Source organism: Barbus barbus (genome assembly GCF_936440315.1).
Source record: "Barbus barbus genome assembly, chromosome: 1".
NCBI lineage: Eukaryota > Metazoa > Chordata > Actinopteri > Cypriniformes > Cyprinidae > Barbus > Barbus barbus.
The window spans coordinates 16,379,464-16,403,461 of record NC_136729.1 but is presented as its reverse complement, the minus strand read 5'-3'; the positions used below and the strand labels follow the sequence as shown (position 1 = coordinate 16,403,461).

The window sequence follows — 23,998 nt, the reverse complement described above, 5'->3', positions numbered from 1 at the left end:
ATTTTAATATATTTTAAAATGTATTCCTGTGATGGCAAGGCTGAATATAAAGCAGCCATTACGGTCACATTTAAATCATTCTAATACGCAGATTTAATGCTCAATTTATATATATATTTTTATTAAAACAGTTGTAATCATGCTGAATAAAAGCATTTAAAAAAAAAAAAAACTTTACTTTACTCAACTTTTGAAAGGTAGTATATTGTATGTATTTTAGGTAGCCAAGTAAATTGTTAATTTCCATTTTTATACCTTCATGCTCATCTGTTGATCTTTATATTATTTATGCTGTTCAGGGGTAAACCAAACCATTTGTTATTATAATGCCTTTTTTTCTTTTTAAATCTAGAGATTCTATTCATCAATTTTTGCAATGCTGACAAGGTCACGGTTATGAATATAGGAAACATGTAGGCCAGAGGGTTTTTCTTTTCTGTTGGGACAACATAATGAAAACTCCCCCCAGCTCAATAAACTTTCCATATATATATATATATATATATATGCGCCACAAACCGATAATAACAAACCTCACGTAAAGTACTTAAGAAAATAGTTGGGAGAGAGAAATCCAATATAGCCTGTGTAAACACATTCCATTCAAATATTACATGGATATTAAAATCTATTCCTTTTTTAATAAAAAAGCCACAACATATAAGAGAGGATGCTGTTAGAGAAAGCACTGGAGGGGGTCTGGCAAATGGAAACTCAGTCCACTTAATGAGATGCTAACTTCCACAACTCATTGGCCGACCTTCGATAAATCAAATCTTGAATACCTAATTAAAGGCAGTGATTGCCGGTTAGTTTGTATTGTTTCTTAAAGGGGAAGGACACGGTATTGGTGAGGCTGATTTAATCAATGCTCAGCGTGAGGGTTCTGATCCATTAGAGTGGCATCTGTGGTCCAAACGCTTGGCCACTCTGCTCGGCTTTAATTGAAATTGGAAACTGAGCGCAAGCTGAATAATGCTGTCCAGCCCCCTATCTGCCAGCCGATGATTTTACCCTTTCTTGACACGTTTAAACGTGACAGTCTCCCGTGCACGGTTGGAGCTTATAATGGAGCGGCCATTCGATTTAACTCTTGAATTCTCCAGTAACATCAATATCCATGGATGGTGTGGTCATTCAGTCATAGCGCTCTCAATGCTGCTATGGAGAAGATTAGAATAGACTCAAGTTTACTTGTCATTTAAATGAGGACATTGATGTTATTTAAAGCTAATTACAATGACTAGAAACTAACCCAGACCTTTCTGGTCCATAACAGCAATCTAATAATTATTTTCATTTTATGGCCAATAACTAATAAATGGCTTATATTATACAATTTAAAAAAGAAAATTAAAACACAAACACTAAATAATTTATATGCTATAAGTGAATGTATGCATCACTAATAATATTATAGTATACATAATGGAAGACATTTCTTAATATTCTTAATTTAAAAAACATTTTTACACATAACAATAACCCTGTTATTACATAAACTCTTATGTGCTCTTAAATAGAAAGTGTAATTCAAGAGAATACTTAAATGGAAAAATATAATGCATAATCTATCAGTATTGCTTATTTATAGAGCTGGATGATGGAAAAGTAATCTATATCTTAAAATATGCAAAGATTTTGAAAGATAAATAAAATATTGTTCTATGCTGATTAATGTTACAATTTTGTAATTATTTGCCATTATTGTGCACTGATAAGCATTATAGTGAAGCCATCCAATGTGCACACACACAGCAGTGAACACACACACACACACCGTGAACACACACCCGGAGCAGTGGGCAGCCATTTATGCTGCGGCGCCCGGGGAGCAGTTGGGGGTTTGGTGCCTTGCTCAAGGGCACCTCAGTCGTGGTATTGAGGGTGGAGAGAGCGCTGGACATTCACTCCTACCATATAATCCCTGCCGGCCCGAGACTCAAACCCGCAACCTTTGGATTACGAGTCCGACTCTCTAACCATTAGGCCACGACTCAATGCTTTTCCATAATTTAAGAAAGAAAGTGAAGTGACATGTGGCCAAGTATGGTGACCCATACTCGGAATTCGTGCTCTGCATTTAACCCATCCAACGTGCACACACACACACACACCCCGTGAACACACACTTGGAACAGTGGGCAGCCATTTATGCTGCGGTGCCCGGGGAGCAGTTGGGGATTCGGTGCCTTCCTCAAGGGCACCTCAGTCGTGGTATTGAGGGTGGAGAGAGAGCGCTGTACATCCACTCCCCCCACCTACAATCCCTGCCGGCCCGAGACTTGAACCCACAAACCTTTGGATTACGAGTCCAACTCAACTTCCCCATAGTGGGAACGTTCCCAAAAGAAGGTCTTTTCATGTTTAATTAATGTGATAAGTATAGCTAACATATTACCAATTACACACACAAACTCACAGGCTTTAAATACTAAGAATAAGAATAAAAAAGCCTCCTCTGAAGATAGATTGATGCTTGAAACAAGCCCTGAAGTTATCATTCTCTGATGTCTGGGAAACTGTAACCATTACAGCTTGTTAAATGACTGCTAACGTACTTCCCTTAATGGTAACGCCACAGAATGTTCACCTGATTAAGCCTGGTTACAGTAAACCAGAAAGCTTGGGAAAATGAAAGTTAACTGTTGCAACCTAAACCCTGCTTCATTATTCACCCCATAAGGAGATAGGCATCCAAGAGAGTAGTTGAGTGTCACAGAGGCCCCACACACCAAACAAATACTCCCCGTGGTGGATTTGCATTATTCAGCTTTAAACGGGGCCCAAATGGAGTTGTGCTGCATGGCGTTTCCTCCATTTTCAACCTTGCAGCATGGTTCTGAATGGCACACCTGTCTAGTAATGTGTAGTAATTGCCAGGGAGAGGGGAATTTCATACATCACTCCCTAACCTTGGGAGTGACACAAACTTTAGAAGGCCTACATTTATGCCTAGCCAAATGCATTTTTAATGTTGGCTAAAAAGTGTTGGGGCATCCTTGTGCAACGGATGGTGGAAAGAGGCTCTGACGGTGCTAATGGTTACATTCTTGCCAGGAGTCATGAAGTAGCAGATAAGATTGTCCTCCCTTTTTTTTTTCTCTCAAAGTCCGAAAAGATCTGGAGGGAGAATAGATGGATTTATTCCTTTATTCCGATGCAAATGCAATCTGTGGGAAAAGAGGGGAAAAAATGAATTGAGTTCAATATATATATATATATATATATATATATATATATATATGAATGATGCCTTTGGATTACGAGTCTACTGTAGAGAACAACTTCCAGATGGGTGACGCTTGATTGGCTGGATGTGAGGTCACACACCTCCCTATTCTTTCTCTATCGAGCGACTGATTGTTCCTCTGAAACTCTTGTAACGCCTGAGTTGGGTGTGTTCTCCCTCTTTGGTCGCACAAGCTTTTCTGATTCTGGTCCGTCAACAACTCGCCTTCCAGAGCTGTTTTCTCACCATGCGAGCGAGCGCCAAAGTGTTGGAACAACTTGCCTCTTGCAATAACACTGCCAGTTTTCGCACGTCTCCAAAATAAGCAGTAATGAATTTAATTAGATAGCTGTTGCATATCTCTCTGATACATTTCTTTTAATTAACCCCATGTGAATAAATTTAAATTAATAGGAGAAAGAAAAGTGTAGAGCAAAAAATAAATAACGCGCACGCACACAAGCTAATGAAGTGATCCGTTAATTGGAATCGCATCTGTTAGCCAAAGCTTTATCAGGGCACCAGGAGCTAACAATGTGTTTAGGAAGCCTCTCAATCTCCTCATCCTAGAGAAAAAGAGAGCGAGAAAAGGCCTTGGGTCCTAGAAGTGACTGCGAGTGTAAGAAATACACCTCTGACGAGATGGAAATGACCGCCAGGGTTTGGAGAAAAGAAACCCCCTGTTTCCAGGCCCTGCTCTACACAGTCTCCCCACGCTGCTGTGCTTGAAGCCGGGCCAGTGTTATTGCAGGCCTAATGTGGCTTTCTTATTTGGGCCGGATCAGAAGTAATTATGCTCGGGGAAAGTGGCTGCCGACCGCAGGGGTCAGGACACTTGTAACATGTGAAAAGAGCAATTATTCCCAGAGACAAAACCCTCCCTTATCCCGGGCAGTGCCAGGGTCACTGCGAGGGAGCAGCGCTGCACTGTTTCACCAGGCCTTATTAGCGGCAGCAGGCTGCTAAAGTTTGTGAAAGTGCATCATAATAATGATCAGCATCCTCATTCCATCAGCACTGGTCATACGAGCCCTGATCTCTCTCACTTTTTTTTTTTTTTTTTTAGCCAAATGTAGTCCTCGTCCAAACTTTTCTGGGGTATTAATCATATCATCATAGCAAGCAAAGACAGGCCTGAATTCATACGCAGAGCAGTCTTGGAAAAGATGTAATTGCATCCACAACTGCTTTAACTTAATTTACCCACAAGCTACAGCTGAACCTATTCTATTCTCCCATTATGTGCTACATGATGTCCACCAAACACATGAATCAATACGTTTCAGACTGTTCTGCTTTGGGCTTATCAACTAGGATCAAGCTCTTTATTCATTTGTCTGTGGTTCAGCTGGCATATTCTACCTGACATTGTTACCAGATGTGTTTTGTCTTGGCAGTAAAGGAGAATGAGTGTCTACAGGCTCAATAACAGTAATGATGTGGACTGATTGAAAGGAACTGATTCACACAGACAAATAGCAGGGCATCTGCCTTAGTTCCCCATTAACCTCCACGGTGGCTGGCTGACAAATTCTTGTCCAGATTGCCATGGTCGCAGCTTACATGCTCCTATCCTATACACAGCTGGAGCTAACATAAAGCTTTGATTTTAAGATAGTTCAACGCAGTAGTCTTAATTTCAAGTAGTTGTCATGCATATTTGACAATGATCTGGCACTTGTTTCATTTACTTCATTATTCACTTTTCATTCACTGCTGGTGTTTAATATTTTGCTGTGTGCCTTTGACAAAACCCTCTCAGAAAAGTGGCACTTTAAAATTCATCCCACTTAAAATAAATAGTTAATATTTACAATATAATTAACCAGCTTTCATTAATGGGATAGTTCATATGTAAATTGCACTCTAAAAAAAGGTCAGGTGAACCCAAAATCTTAATTCTATTGGGCTTCAAGACTAATATTTAAATCCACATTCTCTGGTACCCCTTAATTCCAAACACCTCAATTACAACTCTTTCCATTAAACAAGTAAATGTGTGATTCAGGACTGCATCTGCCCACTGTCGGGGCAAGCTGCAAGTGCTTATCAAGTCCACAGAGATCATCTTCATCACATGCCCTGGAGACCTGCAGTTAATATCATCACAGACCTCTCCCATCCCTGTCACCACCAAGACTCCCTTCTGGCAAATGGTTCAGCTCAATCAAAGAGTACAACCTCCCATGGCTTGATCAGCTTTCATTTGTCACACTGTGGCCTTCTGGTCCAATCTGTCTCGACCACTGTACACTCATCTCCAACACGTTCTCCTGCCTCTTTTCAGAGTGCTACCTTTAACCGATGAGCGTCTCTAATCTTACATTGCTTTTGGAATCGGACCCGTATTTAAACTAAAGGATTTGTTGCATCTTTGTACTATACACGCAAACTCGCCTGCCATTGAAAACCGTTCAGAGACTTTTCATTCACTGCTGGTGTTTAATATTTTGGAGAACTCTTCTGCTCCATGCATGCATTGCTGCTGTCAGAAACAAAGACTGTCATACATGAAAAATCATGCCAACAGCTTTGCGACAGATGACTGCCTGTAATCCCTCATACATCTGTAGTTCAAGTCCCAGCACTTTGTCCCTCTAAATTGGTCCCTTTCTTAGATGTTTTGAGGTCATGCATATGGTTTATGCCGTTGAGGTTTAAAGGCATTGTGGGATTTTATGAGACCCTCATAAAAACACAAAGCCACGTTGATTCTTTGGTAAGAGTGAATTGTCTAAAATTAATAAATATTATAATCAGTCGTGGGCCTGAATTAGATAATGTGGCAATGAACATCTCCCCAAAAATAAATTTAAGAAATTATTTACTGATGTTATTCCAAAGCTGTATGAATATTTTTTTTTTCCATTGTACACACCATTATAATGAGTGAGGACTAAACTTTCAAACTTGAAAACATAAATATATTGCACTGTATTGTAAGTCATACAATATAAATTTTAGCTGATTCAATTCCTTTTTTTAGTTAAAAAATTTAAATAATTCAGTGCAAGTTATTCAACGATAACCTCCAGTGGGCTGTTATCTGCTCTTGCCAGATTATTGAGTGAGCTTGAGGATCAGTCAGATTGAAATCTGATTCTGATTCATTCAAATCTATTTTGTGAACCAAATCAACTGGAAATTCATTGAAAAGACCTTACACAAAAGAATGATTCATTCACAAATCAGACAGGCAGAATCAGAATCTCTAAAATCTAATTTAAAAAGCGACTTAAATGTTAACATTTTAAAACTTTATATTTTAGTCTGTTCCTTACTTAAAGCATGCCTTCATACGTCACATGGACCACTTTTATGATACTTACGGCTACTGTCTGTCCTATTTGGCTCTCCAAAGCTTCAGTCCCCATCCACTGTAATTGCATGAAAAAAATGTCTTTCGTATTCTGCAAAAGAAAAACATCATACAAGGGTGACTAAATGATGACAGAATTCATTTTCGGGTGAACAATCTTTTTAAGAGCATATTAGAGCATGCCATTTTAGAATGGCAAAATCAGCTACCCTAATACCCCAGCGGTCCCCTTCACCTGCCCCCATGGAGAGTCCTCACACTGAGGTGTCCAGCTAATTGGTAGATCTAAAAACAGTAACCCTGTATACAGTAAATTCTGCATCATCATTGGCTTCCACTGTGTGCTTACTAGAAGATGGAACAGAGGAAAAAGAATCAGACTACAAAGACAGACAAATCCTTTTTTCCTCACATTTTCCCCCCAAAGATATGGTAATTGTGCTGTAATGCTTTAAAACGATTCCTTGACTCTTTTTCCCCTTGCTCTAAACCTTAAGTACATCAAAAGGGTACCACATTGATTTGATTTTTTTGATATCCACAAAAATGGAACTTGAAATGAAGGCCTACATAGAAACTGGATCCTATCTTTATAATGGAAAGTACATGGTCTGACAGTTTCAAATGCAAAAACGCATCCGTACATATTCGACTGAGATAAGGTCTTTAAAGGGTGGATGGCCGGAAAAGAGGCGGATGACAAGGTGCACACCAATTACTAATAGCAAATGATTTTCTTCCCTCCCTTTTATTTGTTTGGGAGAAATGTTTGACAAGGCAAATCTCTAGAAGGAAAAAAAAACACATCTACTGTTCGGATATGAATCAAGTGGCGGATAGCAGGATATGCTTTTTTGTGACATGGAATGACACAGGAAGGTCAGCAGCACTTGTATCTGTTAAATGGATTGGATTAAGTGGGAGCTGCCTCTTCAGTTTGCGTCTCTGTTTATAATGTTCCCCTTTTTTTGTTCTGCAGGGCAGAAATGGGGGAAGGGTCTACTATCGAGATTCCAGGCTGTGCAAAGAATGATGACAGGTGCACTCTTCTGTATAAACCCCAAAATACCAGTTTGCTGATGTCAGAGTCAACATTATGCACTTTTATTCAGTCATTTACTCTGTCGTTTCAGGTTTAAAATGTGCTGAGGCTATATAGGGCTTCTAAAAGCATATCTCAGCTGCCTCTTTTTTTGGAAAACAACAAGAGGTTTCTCTGAAATGGCAGAAACAAGATGATTAGCTCAGACAGAATACAGCGCTCCTCACATCAACTAACTCTTCCTGGAAGTTGCTCTAGCCTGGTCAGACAAGAAGCGCTAACTGCCTTGAATCTGGCTTAGGAAACCTGTCACGGTGGGATGGTGTCATTCAGTTACCCACAAACCTGAATTCATCCAGGTAATTACAGTACGGGACTGCTCAAAGGTTTCTTGTTTATGAGCCTGGAGTGCTTTACAAAAGAAAGGGTTAAGCTCTCCACGGTAAACTTTTTCTTCAGCCAATGTGCACGTTGTTAAAAGGTGGGAGGAGAGTGGGGGGTGGTGGCCTAAACCAATTATATGTGGTTCTCCTGAGGTGGGGGAAACGACCTTTGTGTATAATTAGTTCTCTTATTTAAAGGAAAGATTTTGAATAGAATAACTAATTAGCTGTCATAAAAGGCAAATTAAAGATTTTTGTGCCATCCCTTGGGGAACTGAAGGAGCCTGATTCCCAAGCTCGTTTCCGTCTCGTACGCACACTCTCATACAAACACAGACACACTTTTTCCTCGCAGACGAGCGCTCTCTCTCCTCATTAAGACTGTTTCTAGTTCTGTAGAAGGCTGACAGGAGAGCACTGTTGGCATACCTGCAGAGTGCACCTCTAACAAGCCATGAAATGCAGGTAGAAAACGACCGCCCTCAGCTAGTGTGGCTTCAATTTAAAGGCTTTTTACCTTCATTTTATACTGAACATTGGTATTTATAGCGAGTTTTGTGATCCTAATGCGGCGGCTTCAAGGGGCCCGTATTGGGGCTGGAGGGGGGACGGGGGAGGAAGCTGCAGGGGGAAGCACACCGCTAATTGATGGCTCCCATCAGTGGCGCTAGACCAATTAGCTTCCCTCTTTTTCCAGTTCTGATAAAGAAATAAGATGGTTTAATACCACCAGAGCTCTTACTCACATCCAAGTCATAAATTTAACTAACAAGCCCTCGCTCTCCTGCCCTCTCTCTTTCAGTCTTTCCTGAGTACTCTCACATTTTTACCTCATTTTATAACCGAGGAAATGCTAATTATATTATATTCATAGCGCCGCTGATGTGTGGACGGTCCAGAATCACTGAACAAATCTGAATCCAATAAATTAATCAGAGGGAAAGTGTGAGAACGAGCACATACCAGGGCTGTGCACCATTCAGATCTGAATTGAGAATGCCTTTTAAATTCCAATTCAGTTGCCAAATTTGAATCAAGGGTAGTAAACAGGATGCAGAATTTCAATTCAAATTGTAATGTAAGGAAGTACAGTTTATTCATTTACTTTACAGTTATAAGAATTAATTTAAAGTAAAATGTCAAGACCATTTACATGTTTGAAAGTTTTAATTCTGATTTTTTTTTAAACCCAAGCGTGTACTAAACCTCTCTTGGAACTACAGTGCAAGGTTAGTCCAGTTAGAGGAGGATATATACACACACACACACACACAAAAAAAAAAACATTAATATGCTGATAGTTGCATGCGGGGTACCGGATAATGGAGTTCATGCCCACTGGCGTACATTTGTTGATCATGTACAGTAGAGCCATTACCGGACATTAAAGCCGGAGCTGAACAAGAGCTGCAGCCTGTGACCTCTGCCATCAGGATACTCTTAACAGATATCTCGTCTCATACACAAATGCACTAACAATCAGCTAAGCATAAGCATTAAATAAACATGACAATACCAGGAGAATATGAATTTAAAGGTAAAGTCCACCACAACGATAAATCGGTTCTCTTTCTCTGTCCTTCCAAACCTGCATGACTTTCTTTTTTCTACCTATACAATGAAAGTCAGAAGGGTCCAAACAGCAAAGGACCCCACTGAAGGAAATGGTTTTATTTATTTGATTTTTTTTTTTTTTTACAGTGCAGAAGAAACGTCTCTAGGTTATGTATGTAACCCTAGTTCCTCGAGGGAACAAGACGCTGCGTCAAAGCGCTATGGGAACGTTTTCAGCGTGTCCGTGCTCTGAATTACATATGTAATCTGTCCAATGGAGGGGGCGAGACGTCACGGGCGGGTGACGTAATCGGCCAGGAAGCATAAAAGCATGTGCGGTGGAACCAGCATCAGCTTCAGGAAATGAAGCAACCGCTCGCAGGGATGCCGGAAGTATGGCCCCGAGACGCAGCGTCTCGTTCCCTCGAGGAAATAGGATTGCATACATAACCTAGAGACGTTCCTCTTCAGGAACTTGAGCTGCGTCGAAGCGCTATGGGAACGAGATGCCCACGCCGCCGGACTTCCAAATCCCTGCCCAATGTGGATGAAGCACAGCCAGGGCAAGAGAAAAAGGGCCACTAGTGGCTAAAGTGGGCGGGGCCTGCGTCCCAAAGAAGTGAGTTCTGAGAAGTGAGTCTTGATCCCCAAGAAGGGGGAGAGCAGAGGACTCGAGGCTATGGAATAGCATTCTGATCCACCACATAGCAGAAGCTCTCTGGCCGGAGGCCTCAGCCTCTGGAGGAAACATGTACTAGGGGGTGTCTACCCACCGAAAGGCCACCGAGAAGGGCACGGTAGGCCGGTATAGCCGCCACGTAGACCCTCAGGTTGAGTGGGTTAACCCTGCGGAGGAACAGGCTTTCACGAACTCCAGAACTGTACCAATTGGGAAGTTAGCTGTGTCGGGGTGGCAACCTCTGCACCATGAAGTGAAGAGCTTCCACTTCAGGGCGTACAGTTTCCTCGTTGATGGAGCTCTGGATTGGAGGATGGTCTCAACAACCTCAGTTGAGAGACCGGAAGCTATGAGCTGTGCCCCTTCAGAGGCCACACCCACAGCTCTGGGCGAGGGTGAATGATAGTGCCCCCCCGCCTGTGAGAGGAGATCCCTCCTGACGGGAATCTCCCATGGAGCGCCGTCGAGGAGAGAAATCAGGTCTGAGAACCATACTCGTCCCGGCCAGAAAGGGGCTACTAGTAGCAGACGGACCCCATCCCGGCGCACTCTCGCCAGAACTCCCAGGAGCAGAGCGATCAGGGGAAAAAGCGTACAGACGAAGCCTCGGCCAAATCTGTACCAGAGGAGCTGGAGGAGTCAGAGAGAACCAGAGGGGACATTGAGATGTCTCCTGAGTCGCAAAGAGGTCCACCTGAGCCTCCAAAACTCTCCATATCTGCTTCACCATCTCGGGGTGAATGTAGACAGGGTGGCCAGGATGACCACTCCCCAACCGGTGAGGGATGCGTCTGTCGCTAACATTACGTGGCGACAAGGAGCTCCCAGCACCGGGCCCTGAGACAAGAACGTCTCCACATGTCTAAGGCACATAGGCATCACCGCGTGACCTTGATCATGCGAAGTGGGTTTCCCCTTGGGGAGAACCCCTTGGTTCTGAGCCACCACAGTACACCACTGAGGTCTCATGCAAGTATGCGAATGCCCTGGAGTCGCAGAGGAGCCAGAGCAGCATTCACACACTTCTTAAAAGTGCGGGGTGAGAGTGCAAGGCCGAAGGGAAGAACCCGATATTGGTATGCTTTGCCGCCGACAGCAAACCTCAGGAACTTCCTGTGAGTGGGAAGGATGGAGACCTTGAAGTATGCATCCTTTAGATCGATCGTGACAAACCAGTCCTCGGACCTGATCTGAGACATGACCTGTTTGAGTGTCAGCATCTTGAACTTCAGTTGCATGACTGAGCGGTTCAGCTGACGCAGTTCTAAAGAAGGATGGAGGGTTGCGTCCCATTTTAGATCTGCGTCAGCTGAACCGCTCAGTCATGCAAGGAAGTACAAGGAAGTACTGGCTATAGAACCCGGACTCTCTTTCGTGAGGAGGGACCACCTCGATGGCCTCCTTCCCCAAGAGAGTGTTCCCGTTCCATGACCAGAGCCTGATCGAGACCCACGAGTGTGGGAATCACCCTGTTGAATGGCGGCAGCGGGGCACCGAACTGAATGCGATAACCTTTCTCTACAGTGCGCAGGACCCATTGAGACACATTTGGCAGTAGTTTCCACGCTGCCAAATAGTCTACTAAGGGAACCAGGCTCTCGAGACTGGCCTCTGGTGTGCTTAGAGCTGCTAGCTCTGTGCCCTGAAGCGGAAGACCGGCAGGGGATGGCCGCTGTAGCTGCTCTAAAGACCCCCGAAGGACGGCAAGCCTCTCAATTCCACTACGTTTCCGGGTGAAAGTAATTTGATTGAAACGCTCACTGGAGACAACTGAGCCCTGGAACACTGGCAGGGTTAGCAGACCAATCTCCTGAGGGCACTGAGGAAAGACGGCAGTGTGTAATGCGGTGTACGCCGCTCTTCCCCAGAGGGGCCGGCCCTCAGAAGTCCTGGGCCATAGGCAGCAGGACGTTTTAGCTGAAGACTTTCCAGCGAGAATGACGGTCTGCAGATCCACACTGTAAATGTGTAATATACATATATATACATATACATATATATATACACATACATACATACACATAACTTCTCCCAGTTAGATGAAATGGATCATTTAATTCCTCAAAATTAAATGCAGAAAAACAATCAGACAAGTAAACAGTCTGATATGAAAAGGATTCATAGAGTGAATGAGAATGATGTAATGCACACGTTGACGCTACAACAGCAGCTCTCACTCAAAGGGGCAAGAACCGCACTGCGGGCTTCCAACACCGAGCGAGAGCACTGGGGAATGCAGGTGGAGATAGGGCGAACTCGTCTCAAACCCGTCCGCTAGATCCATGTTGCGATCCCCACGATCTCACTCGCACAATCAGCCCCTTTTCTTTAGAGGTGACAGCACGAACTCCGTTTCTATGCATTTTTTACACTGCTATAATGTCGGCATGCATAATATGCTTGTGCAAACACTGCAACTTTCTCGTCGACGTTCTTTACATCTACCTCCTCCTCGGAAGACAGGCGGAGCGTCGAGCCCTCTCTCTGGGGGGGAAGAAAACGCAGGGCGGGCTTCCGATCCCAGAGAGCGGGCACTAGATCTGATGGGAAAGGAAGAAGATAAGGGCTCGCCTGTCTTCATTCCTTCCACCTGATCCAACTGCGTTTACCACGAGCGCAGCTGCCGCTCCGCCTTGGCGGAAGAGGGGCCGGCACCACGAGGAACGCTAGTGAAAGCTCACTCCTCAAAGAGAGCCTTCTGAGAGCAAGCATACGCAGTGACAAACATTTTTACAAAGCACCCTCGAGAGCTGACTCTGCGTGCTCTACTCTCAAGCAGACCTCACACGGACTGTGTATCCCCAGAAGTGACGTGACGTTTGTAGGGAGGAACATACAGCCTGTAATGCGATCTGCTCTCGCCCAAGTGCTTAGTTTTTTCTGCACTTTTAGACATTGTGGAGCTTATTTCAAGTGATTGTGTAGGGACAAACAACACTAAATAAGACCCACAACACAGATCGACAGACAGAGTAGCGGTTGCTGAATGACAAAAAGCTGACGCCGGTTCCACCGGACGTGCTTTTATGCTTCCTGGCCAATTAGGTCACCCGCCCGTGACGTCTCGCCCATCCATTGGACAGATTACACATGTGATTCAGAGCGCGGTCACGCTGAAGTCGTTCCCATAGCGCTTCGACGCAACTTGAGTTCCTGAAGAGGAACATAATCATACAGGCTTGGAATGACATGAAAGCCAAGCCAGTAAACGATGACAGATTTTAAATTTTGTGCTGACTATCACATTTAATTCCTCTCAAATACCTAAAATCAGTACCTTTTTTTTTGAATAACACCAATTCTTTAGATCTCTACAGAGAATGTTTTTACACAATTTTTTTTTTTTTTTTCTCTCCATACTGTAAAACTGTAAAAAGGCTAATGCTTAAATAAAAAGCCCTCTGTCCAGATGGGTCTGTCTCCATCCAGGACTGGGGGGCTTTTAATGGTTTGTCCATCCGGAGCCCTATACGCTGCCGATTGGCGGGGCGGGGGGGGTCAAAGGGGGCATCACACAAGGCTTTCTGAGAGAAATGTGTTTTGAAAGCAGAGAGCAAAAGAGAGGCATAGAGAGAGGGAGAGTGCCGGTTTAGCTGCGCGTTCTATTAGACGGATCAATAGCTCAGTGTGGGAGAGTGTCTTAAGAGCTGTTGTCCTGCGCTTTCAGCTGTGGCAGACCTGTTAGTGCTGGCAGAGGGGTGCCGAGTGCCAGTGTTACCAGCTCTGGCCCGGGGGCGGCTTTTAGTCCACACACAAATGTCAGACCGCAGATAGACTATTAGTGTTTAGTGCAGTTATTAAATGGACTTTATTTGTCCTTTAGGAGGCTAAAAGGCATGCTTAAAGGGGGGAGGCTACATGACAACGCAGCGATTTAGCCGGTTTGGTTACTCTTCTCTGGTCGCGATGCAGCGAGCGCGAGTGTAAAAGGAGATCAAGCTTTAGTGTGTGTGTGTGTGTGTGTGCGTGTTTGGAAGGCACTTAGGCCATACCGTATCTCACTGGAAGCTGAGAGCAGCCTTCTTGCGGTCAACAGTGTTCTAAAAGGTTAATGTTGATCTGTACCAAACAAAGCCCACGGGAGGCTTTTAGCATGGCCAACAGTTCTCATACTGATGAAATAGGGCCATGGCTAATCTTCCAAACAACATAAATACCTCTGTCAGCTATCTAAACCGAGATGGTCCTGGGGCATCCCAACATAGAGATGCATTCAAGCCTCCATTAAACGGGTGTCACTCACCAAAAATCACATCTGTTCTTTTGAGGGGGGGCAGCAACGGATGAAAGGAGTCCAAAGTGACCTGCACACCTATCTGTGCAGAAGAGCGTCTGTGGCTAATGCATATGAAACAGCGGCCTGAGCTTCGGCTGTGTCGCCACCCTTATCAAAGAGCGTGGAACATGAAAAGTCACCGGTTTAGCCAGGCAGTAAATCACAACGCTCTCTGTGTTTGTCTCTCTATCGCCACAGGTGTGCCGATGCTCTCCGTCCAGCCCAAAGGAAAACAGAAGGGATGCGCCGGCTGCAATCGTAAGATTAAAGACCGCTACCTGCTCAAGGCCCTGGACAAATACTGGCACGAAGACTGCCTGAAATGTGCCTGCTGCGACTGCCGCTTGGGGGAGGTGGGCTCCACCCTCTACACCAAAGCCAATCTCATCCTCTGTCGCAGGGACTACCTGAGGTAAGAACACGCTGCAGTCAAAGTGCTGCCAAAGCAGAAAGGGCTTGTTACACCTCAGGCTGCATGACATTCAGAAAAGTACACCCTCATCTAACAGCCGACGATTGCCACCTTGCCTGTCTCATTCCTCGCCCTGTCCTCTCTCTCTCCTGTTGCGTTTATCTGCTAATTTGTGGGGTTAGAAGATTTTTATTTTTTTTTAAGCTTGTAAATGATGTTTTCTTTGAGGCTGTTACAGAAGATTAAGTGCTTGTTCTTTCCTCATCGCAGTGAACCAACCCAGACTCTGAGCGTTCCAATTAAGTCCCAGTTGTGAAAGTGAGCAAACAGCTTGGAGTGGCATCTTGTAGCGATTGTTTATGTTTAGCTGGGTAAGGTTTTGTATGTTTACATGAATGTGACGTGTCGCCCATTTTCTAAGTTGAGCGATAAACTGTTGTGTATGAGTGCGTCTATGGGCTTTCAGCTCACCCCAGGCAGCTGAGTGGCAGAACTGCAGGTCTAAGGATCTGTTTGCCTCCTATCTCTGAGCCATCTGCTTTCTAAATTAAACATGATTATTTCCTGGGCGTTAAATCCCAGTCCCTGGGGTCTCCCAACCAGATCCAGTCATTTATCCCCAAGCTGCTCTCCCCAAAGAGCCCCCACTGGTAGGGCCCTTCTCAGTAAGACATGCAGTTCAGCATTGTCGACATTAACCGTGTTAAAGGAACAGTTCACCCAAAAGTAAAAATCCTGTCATCGTTACTTATCCTCACGTAGTTCACAAACAGGTTTGACTGATTTTCTTTTGTGGAACACAAAAAAATTGCAATTTGAAGGTCAACAGGGTCAAAACAGCATTTGACCACACTGACTTTCACTGTATGGACAATATGAAAGTCATACAGGTTTGGAACGATGTGACACTTGAGTTATTACTGTTTGTTAATATGTGCATCATGAAAATAAAATGGGTTTCAGTTAAGAGATATGAAAAACAACAAACATAGATAAACAATTCACTAACAATATTTTTTGAAACAAAATCTAGAAGGAATAATGTTGTGGATTGAGCTACTTGAGCTGAAGATGAACAGAGCAAACTGAAGCGCTTTGTTTTAAGTTAATTAACTTGCCCAAAACACATAATATACATATGAGATTAATCAGATATGCACAAAATGGCACAAATATACAAATTAACTTGACCTAACTTAGAAACTCTAGCTAGCATGTAACTCATATTTTGTAAAAATTCTAAACAATGTAGGAATACTGAAGGAAATATAACGTTATTTCAGGAACTCAGATTTTCTCGCAAATTACAGTTTGAAATAAATTAATATACTGGAAATAAAATGTAATGTTTTTGTCATGTAATGAACATGACAAGATAAAATATTGCTTAAATTTATCTGATATTTTTGTCACAAAACAATTAATAAAAAAAAAGTAAAAATAACACTGGCCACTACTCAATTTGCACATCCAATCGACCTCACAAGGTCCCTAGGTACACCGAGGCATGTGTGGTAATGATCAAATTAATGAGGAAAAAATAAATAAATAAGCCCCAAATGCTTGGCAATTAAGTTTTTTGTTTGCTAGAGAATGAAAGCGGAGAAAGGCGGAGGGAGAAACGGCACAAAAACGAGCTTCCTGTTGCCGCTGTACTGGCTCTGATGTCCTAATGAAATCTAGCCCACTCATCTGCTCTTCAGCCTGTGACAAATGTGTGCTGCTTAATGCCTGGAGATGCTGGATATGAATTCTATTAAGGAACAAATTAAGAAGTATCCCTCTCCATGCAGACAGAGCGAGGAAGCATCAGTGCGTTTGCTTTAAACGCGAGTGATTGAGACTCCACGCAGGGCGTCCCACCTAAACTTCACCTCCAGCGCACCGCTGGAGAATCAGCCCGCTTGCCTTCAGTAATGAAGCTGAAATCTCACCCAGAATTAGCCTCCCATACAGGGAGGCACTTCATTAAAGACAGGCGGGCAGATCAAACGCATTTCTTTTATTTTCGACTGGGTTTTTGGAGCCCTGCCATGCGCACATTAATTATGAGCTGCGCTCCTTCTGCGTTTTGTCCTTCAGGAGTAACGTAGAGCCATAATGAACCCCCACCCTACGAAAACACGCACAGCCCCACCACTGCACAAACTAGCTTGAGTTATTACAGTTGACCGTTTCCTTAATAGATAAGTTTAGCAGGATTTATAAGCTCCATTCAGGCAATACACTTTCATTACTGCACACAAAAAAGGATTAATCTTTTTTGCTGGGGTCAAGAATCCTTTGACCTCATGACCAGAGAGTGAGAGTGCCTCTGTTTTTGACTGCATTCACCCCTGACCTGAATTTTTTATCTGAACCATTGCATTATATTACGGGGGGACACATCAGTCATTTACTAATCAAAGAAGGGTGCTTTTAATTGAAATATAAAGTAGATTACACCTCCTTCTAATGATGGCACATCCATTACTAGCCAGCATGTGAGTATGATTAAAGGGCAGAGATAAGTCTCAGCAATCATTCGGTGCATTTTGATGTTAAAATAGTCTACTGAGCAAGCACAGCTATCCCTATGAGGAAGAAAAGACATCAATCATATAATTTAAGTGGAAACACAATCCCAATGTCAGCTACTATGTCTGCACACACAATACAGTGAACCCTGTCTATAAAACATGACCGTGGGCTCCAAAAAAGTCTGATATATTTGTGTATTCTGTGTGTTTATTTGTATTCTATACATATTACGAGACAACGAGACAAAATGGCGCCGCTGATGGCAGCTATTGTGCGTTGCTCCTCAGTGTTCGTATTGTTTTTCCTGTTTTTTGTTTTTCAAATAAGATCAGTTTTACCAGGGATGATCTGCTGAACATTCGGCAGAACACACCACAAAATCTTCTACCGGTTTTTGATTTTTCAGACGTTTTGCTGGATATTGTAGTTGGTGGAGCCGTAGCTCTGGTCAAACGCTACAGGAGGCGCAGACGGGGAAAGTGAGCCGGTGCGCTCGTGAAACTTTGTCAGCGCGGATTTAGAACGGCGTTACCTAGCATCCATTTGTCGAATCTCCGCTCTCTACCCAACAAAACGGACGAACTCCTTCTGCTCTCCCGGACAAACAAGGACTTTTCTAACTCTGCTGCTCTGTGTTTCACGGAAACCTGATTGAATGGCGACATACCGGACAGCGCGATTCATCTGCCTAATTACCAGCTGATCAGAGCAGATCGGGACACAGAATCAACGGGGAAATCGCGCGGAGGCGGGACATGCTTTTACATCAATGAGAGGTGGTGTACAGATGCAACTGTGTTAAAGAAGATGTGCTGCTCAGATCTAGAAACGCTCTTCATTAACTACAAGCCGTTCTATTCGCCGCGGGAGTTCTGCTCGTTCATTCTCGTGAGTGTCTACATTCCACCGCAAGCGCACGTGAGCACAGCTTTACAGAAACTCGCTGATCTGATCACAGAGAGTGAGCAACAACACCCGGACTCTGTTTTAATCATTCTCGGGGACTTTAATAAAGCAAATCTCTCCCGTGAACTGCCAAAATACAGACAGCACATCACATGTCCCACCAGAGACAGTAATATATTGGATCACTGTTACACAACAATAAAGGACGCATATCACTCTGTTCCACGAGCAGCTTTAGGACTCTCTGATCACTGTTTGGTTCATCTTATTCCATCCTACAGGCAGAAACTTAAGTCTGCAAAGCCTGTATTAAGATCTGTTAAAAGATGGACTAACGAAACAGAGCGGGATTTACAAGCCTGTTTCGACCTGACTGATTGGACTGTTTTTGAAGCTGCTGCAAATGATCTGGACGAGCTCACAGAGACTGTAACATCTTATATCAGTTTCTGTGAGGACATGTGCATTCCTACCAGGACTCATCTATTCCACAACAATGACAAACCATGGTTCACTGCCAAACTCAGACAGCTCCGTCAGGCCAAAGAAGATGCTCACAGAAAGGGGGATAAAGTCTTGTACAAACAGGCCAAATACACACTGGAAAAGGAGATCAGAGTGGCAGAGAGGAATTATTCTGACAAGCTCAGGAACACATTCTCTTCCAGTGATCCTGCTTCAGTGTGGTTAGGATTGAAGGACATCACCAGCTACAAAACACCACCCCCCAGCACTCTGGAGAATCAACACCTGGCAGACGACTTAAACGAGTTATTTTGTCGTTTTGAACGATCACCCCACACCCGCCCAGAACACCCCTCCACACAACCATTCACACCTCCAGCAACCCCTCTCTCCCCCACACCTACAATTCAAATCAGCGAAGATGATGTGTGCCAGGTCTTCAGGAAGAACAAAAGAAGGAAAGCACCTGATCCAGATGGTGTGTCACCAGCCTGCCTAAAAATCTGTGCTGATCAGCTGGCCCCCATCTTCACACAGATCTTCAATAGATCACTGGAGCTGTGTGAAGTCCCCTCATGCTTCAAACGCTCCACCATCATCCCCGTCCCAAAGAAACACAAAATTACTGGACTTAATGATTACAGACCTGTGGCCCTAACGTCTGTAGCCATGAAATCATTCGAAAGACTGGTTCTGGCTCATCTGAAGGACATCACTGGACCCTTACTGGACCCCCTGCAGTTTGCCTACAGAGCAAACAGGTCTGTGGATGATGCAGTCAACATGGGACTGCACTTCATCCTGCAGCATCTGGACAGACCAGGGACTTATGTGAGGATCCTGTTTGTGGACTTCAGCTCTGCTTTTAACACCATTATCCCGGAAACCCTTCAAAATAAACTCTCCGTCCCCACCTCCGTCTGCCAGTGGATCAACAGCTTCCTGACAGACAGACAGCAGTTAGTAAAGCTTGGCAAATTCACATCCAGCACTCGAACCATCAGCACTGGAGCTCCTCAGGGCTGCGTTCTCTCCCCACTGCTCTTCTCCCTCTACACCAACGACTGCACATCTAAAGACCCCTCTGTCAAGCTCCTGAAGTTCGCAGACAACACCACACTGATCGGCCTCATCCAGGACGGTGACGAGTCTGCTTACAGACAGGAGGTTAAGGAGCTGGCTGTCTGGTGCAGTCTCAACAACCTGGAGCTTAACACGCTCAAAACTGTGGAGATGATCGTGGACTTCAGGAGAAACCCCCCTGCTCTCCCCCCACTCACCATCTTGAACAGCACTGTGACTGCAGTGGAGTCATTCAGATTCCTGGGCACCACCATCTCTCAGGACCTGAAGTGGGATAGTCGCATTGACTCCATTGTCAGGAAGGCCCAGCAGAGGTTGTACTTTCTTCGCCAGCTGAGGAAGTTCAACCTGCCACAGGACTTACTGAAACAGTTCTACTCTGCCATCATTGAATCCATCCTCTGCACCTCAATAACTGTCTGGTTCAGCTCAGCTACCAAATCTGACCTCAGAAGACTACGGAGGGTAGTCCGAACTGCTGAGCGAATCATTGGTACAACCCTCCCCACTCTCCAAGAACTGTACTTATCCAGAGTGAGCAAAAGGGCTGGCAAAATCACTCTGGACCCCTCACATCCAGCACACAACCTCTTTGAACTGTTACCGTCTGGTCGACGCTACAGAGCTCTGAGCACCAGAACGACCAGACACAGGAACAGTTTCTTCCCTCAGTCAATACATCTCATGAACACTCAATAAATAAACGTGGAGAACACAACTAATTCATTATCCATTCACCACACTCACTTATTTTATTTTTATTTTTCTCATTTCTAATTTGCACATACTTGACCTGTACATACATAGTCGCCTATATTATATATTATATATATATATATATATTTTTTTTTTTTTTTGCTGCTTTGTACATTGGTTATTGGTTATTTCTTGTTATTTTGTTTTATTACCTGTGTCCTGTCCTGTTACTGTCTTTCTGTTGCACTGTGGAGCTTCTGTCACTACAACAAATTCCTTGTATGTGTAAACATACTTGGCCAATAAATCTCATTCTGATTCTGATATTAGATTCACTCTCTGGTCATGGGGCAGACCCTTGATCAAGACCCTTGATCACCCCAACTGCTCCCCGGGCACCGCAACATTGGCTGCCCACTGCTCCGGGTGTATGTTCACTACTGTGTGTACACTTGGATGGGATAAATGCAGAGCACAAATTCCGAGTATGGGTCACCATACTTGGTCACACACCACTTCCCCCTTTCCCCCCTAGATGTTTAATAATAAAGTAAAATTATTATTATTATTATATAAAACAGATAAATGGAAAAAAACAGATGCATAGTAAACGGCAATTATAATTGTTATTATTACATTTTATACATATTCAAGTTCAAGTTTATTTCAAGATCAAGTTAAAGTTTATTTGTATAGCGCTTTTTACGATACAAATCGTTGCAAAGCAGCTCTTCACGAAATTAAGTTTCCACAATATATTTATATATTGCAGAACCTTAAAGGTACCATGACATGCTGATTTTTGGATGCTTTTATATAGGCCTAAGTGGTCCCTAGTACTGTATCTGAAGTCTTGTTCCCTTCAGACCCTTTTGGTGGCTTTTTTCCCATAACGGGTACATACTAACAAACCTAGCGACTTTAAAAAAAACCAATAAAAAACCTTAGCTATGATTCAGTTGGAAGATGTCTCCAGTACTGCCCCACGAGCGCGAGGTCTGACTCTCCCAGCGCAGTCGCCTCTCTCGGCGTCTGTTCTGAGCAGCGAGCGGCAGAGAAGCAGCGCTTTCAGTTTGCCTTAAAGCAGCAGACTCATCAATAAATCATTTACAAAACAACATTTACAAGCACTTGTCGCTTACTGACTGTTTGGACTTTTAAATATCAACATAATTTGTCTGTTAATATGCGCATAGTTTATTACTCAGACGCAAAACAGTAATGTAGCCAAAACCACTGCATATAGTCGCTTTTTAGTGTAAGTTAGATGTATATTGATTTTATCAGACGATGTTGCGATTTATAAATCAGGATTTAAGGAGTAAAGTGTGAGTGATTCAGGGTTAACATGTATTATTAATTGGTCGTGTTTACTAATTATACTTGTATGACAACAGAAAATATGTAAATGTGAACCGCTTTATTGGGCATTCAGTTGTATTACAGTATGTGACCGTTCATAGAGTAGAACCGATCTGAAGTACCAAAAAACAATGCTTCGCTCGTTTGTATTGCGCTCTCCTCGCACGGTTGTAGCTCATTTTCTCATGGGCGGGCAAAGCAGAGAAAGGGGAGGTAACCTTTCCCCGTATGACGACATAAAGGGAAGATTCCAGATTGGGCCATCTGAGCTTTCATTTTCTCAAAGGCGAAGCAGGATACCCAGGGCTCGGTTTACACCCATCGCCATTTCTAGCCACTGGGGGACCATAGTCAGGCTAAGGGAACTCATATTAATGTTAAAAAAACTCAGTGAAATTTTCATGCCATGGGACCTTTTAATATATTTAATTTATGGCAAAATTTGGTAATTCTGTATGTTGTCTGAGCTTTGACATTGTTGTGTCAATTCATGGTTATAAGTTGTACTGAGCACTCCAGCCTAGATTCACCCAGAACACTCAGAGCACTCCCAACCTGCAGGGGGCAACCAACGGAGTTGGTGGAACCAACTTCTCAGGAAGTGCTCTTGGGACCATATTTACCTGCACACCCACAGGGAGTGCATGGCATTGAAATGTTTGGTAAGAGCTCAGTTGGCCCTCTCACCCGTTCCTGAAGAAATACTATGACCACAGCTCCTGATCATCCAAAGACGCAACTGGTAGGACAGAATGTGATTGAATGTGTTGAGGTCATGCTTCTATATGACTTTTGCTTGGCTGTAATGTTTAATTTAAGTTAAATAGTTTAAGACTTTATTACGTAAACGTCAAACTTGGAAGTAACGTTACTCTAAGCATGTGTATTGTTAATTATTATATAAGGATTGTGGGATTGGTATTTTAATGAACTATTAGAGATCCTACGTTAATCTACATGACTTTGTTTGTTTTGAGGATTCAGTAACATTTATTTATTACTTTGAGAAAGTGTTATTGAGATTTATTTGTAACTAATTCATGTCTTTTGTTTGTGTATCTTAAAGGTTATCAACCTATTCTGTTCCATCCCAATCTATCAAACCATCTTTAAGAAAATAAAACATAGAAAAGTGAACAGATTTGAGTTGTCCTTTGCGTCCATCAGAGATTAAGCCGTTTTCAAGTTTAGGCAGAGCTGTGGTCAGTCAGAAAACACGCAGAACTTGACAGGCATCCTCGGAGGTCCTCTGAGGGGTTGGCATCATCTTTTCTCAGGTGTTCGGTCATCTCAGATCATTTAAGGGTTGGATACAGACTGATGCTTCTGTAATTCCTAGTTACCCATGGGATGTTAATCCCGTGGCAGAAACAGAGAAACAAATAGAGACATAATTAGCGTAGCTGCTGTTCCAACTAAGCAAAAATGATTTGTTCAACCCAAGCTAAAGAATAATAATAATGTACATTTGATCGGATATAACTGCAGTACAAGATTATAAAATGCACTATGTGAATGCTTTGCTAAAGAGATGTCTTTAATCTAGATTTAAACAGAGAAAGTGTATCTGAAGACCGAACGTTATCAGGAAGGCTATTCCAGATTTTGGGAGCCAAATGTGAAAAAGCTCTACCTCCTTTAGTGGACTTTGCTATCCTAGGTACTACCAAAAGTCCAGAGTTTTGCGACCTTAGGGAGCGGGTTGGATTGTAGCGTGGTAGAAGACAAATTAGGTACGCAGGAGCTAAACAATTTAGGGCCTTTATAGGCAAGTAATAATATTTTGTAAATGACACAGAACTTAATAGTGCAGAGACTGTAAAATTGGGGTAATATGATCATATTTTCTTGACCTGGTAAGAACTCTAGCCGCTGCATTTTGGACTATCTGTAGCTTGTTTATTGAAGATGCAGGACAACCACCTAGCAAGTGCATTACAATTGTCCAGTCTAGAGGTCATGAATGCATGAACTAGCTTTTCTGCATCAGAAACAGGTAGCATGTTTTGAAGCTTGGCAATGTTTCTAAGATGGAAGAATGCTGTTTTTGTAACATGGGAAATATGATT

At 43.3% G+C, this 23,998-nt stretch overlaps 1 protein-coding gene across 3 annotated transcripts in view; it reads left to right on the top strand.

Moving 5' to 3' along the window:
- The window catches only part of LOC306872933 (rhombotin-1), a 40,785-nt gene that overhangs the window by 6,771 nt on the left and 10,016 nt on the right, over nucleotides 1-23,998 (top strand). For 2 of the 3 annotated variants that reach the window (XM_079421869.1, XM_079421868.1), the window contains exon 2: nucleotides 14,684-14,897. In XM_079421869.1, coding sequence (XP_079277995.1) covers nucleotides 14,684-14,897 — 214 coding nt within the window. Of the gene's footprint in view, nucleotides 1-7,530; nucleotides 7,591-14,683; nucleotides 14,898-23,998 lie in introns of all 3 variants that reach the window. The other variant, XM_079421870.1, reaches the window with a different exon arrangement.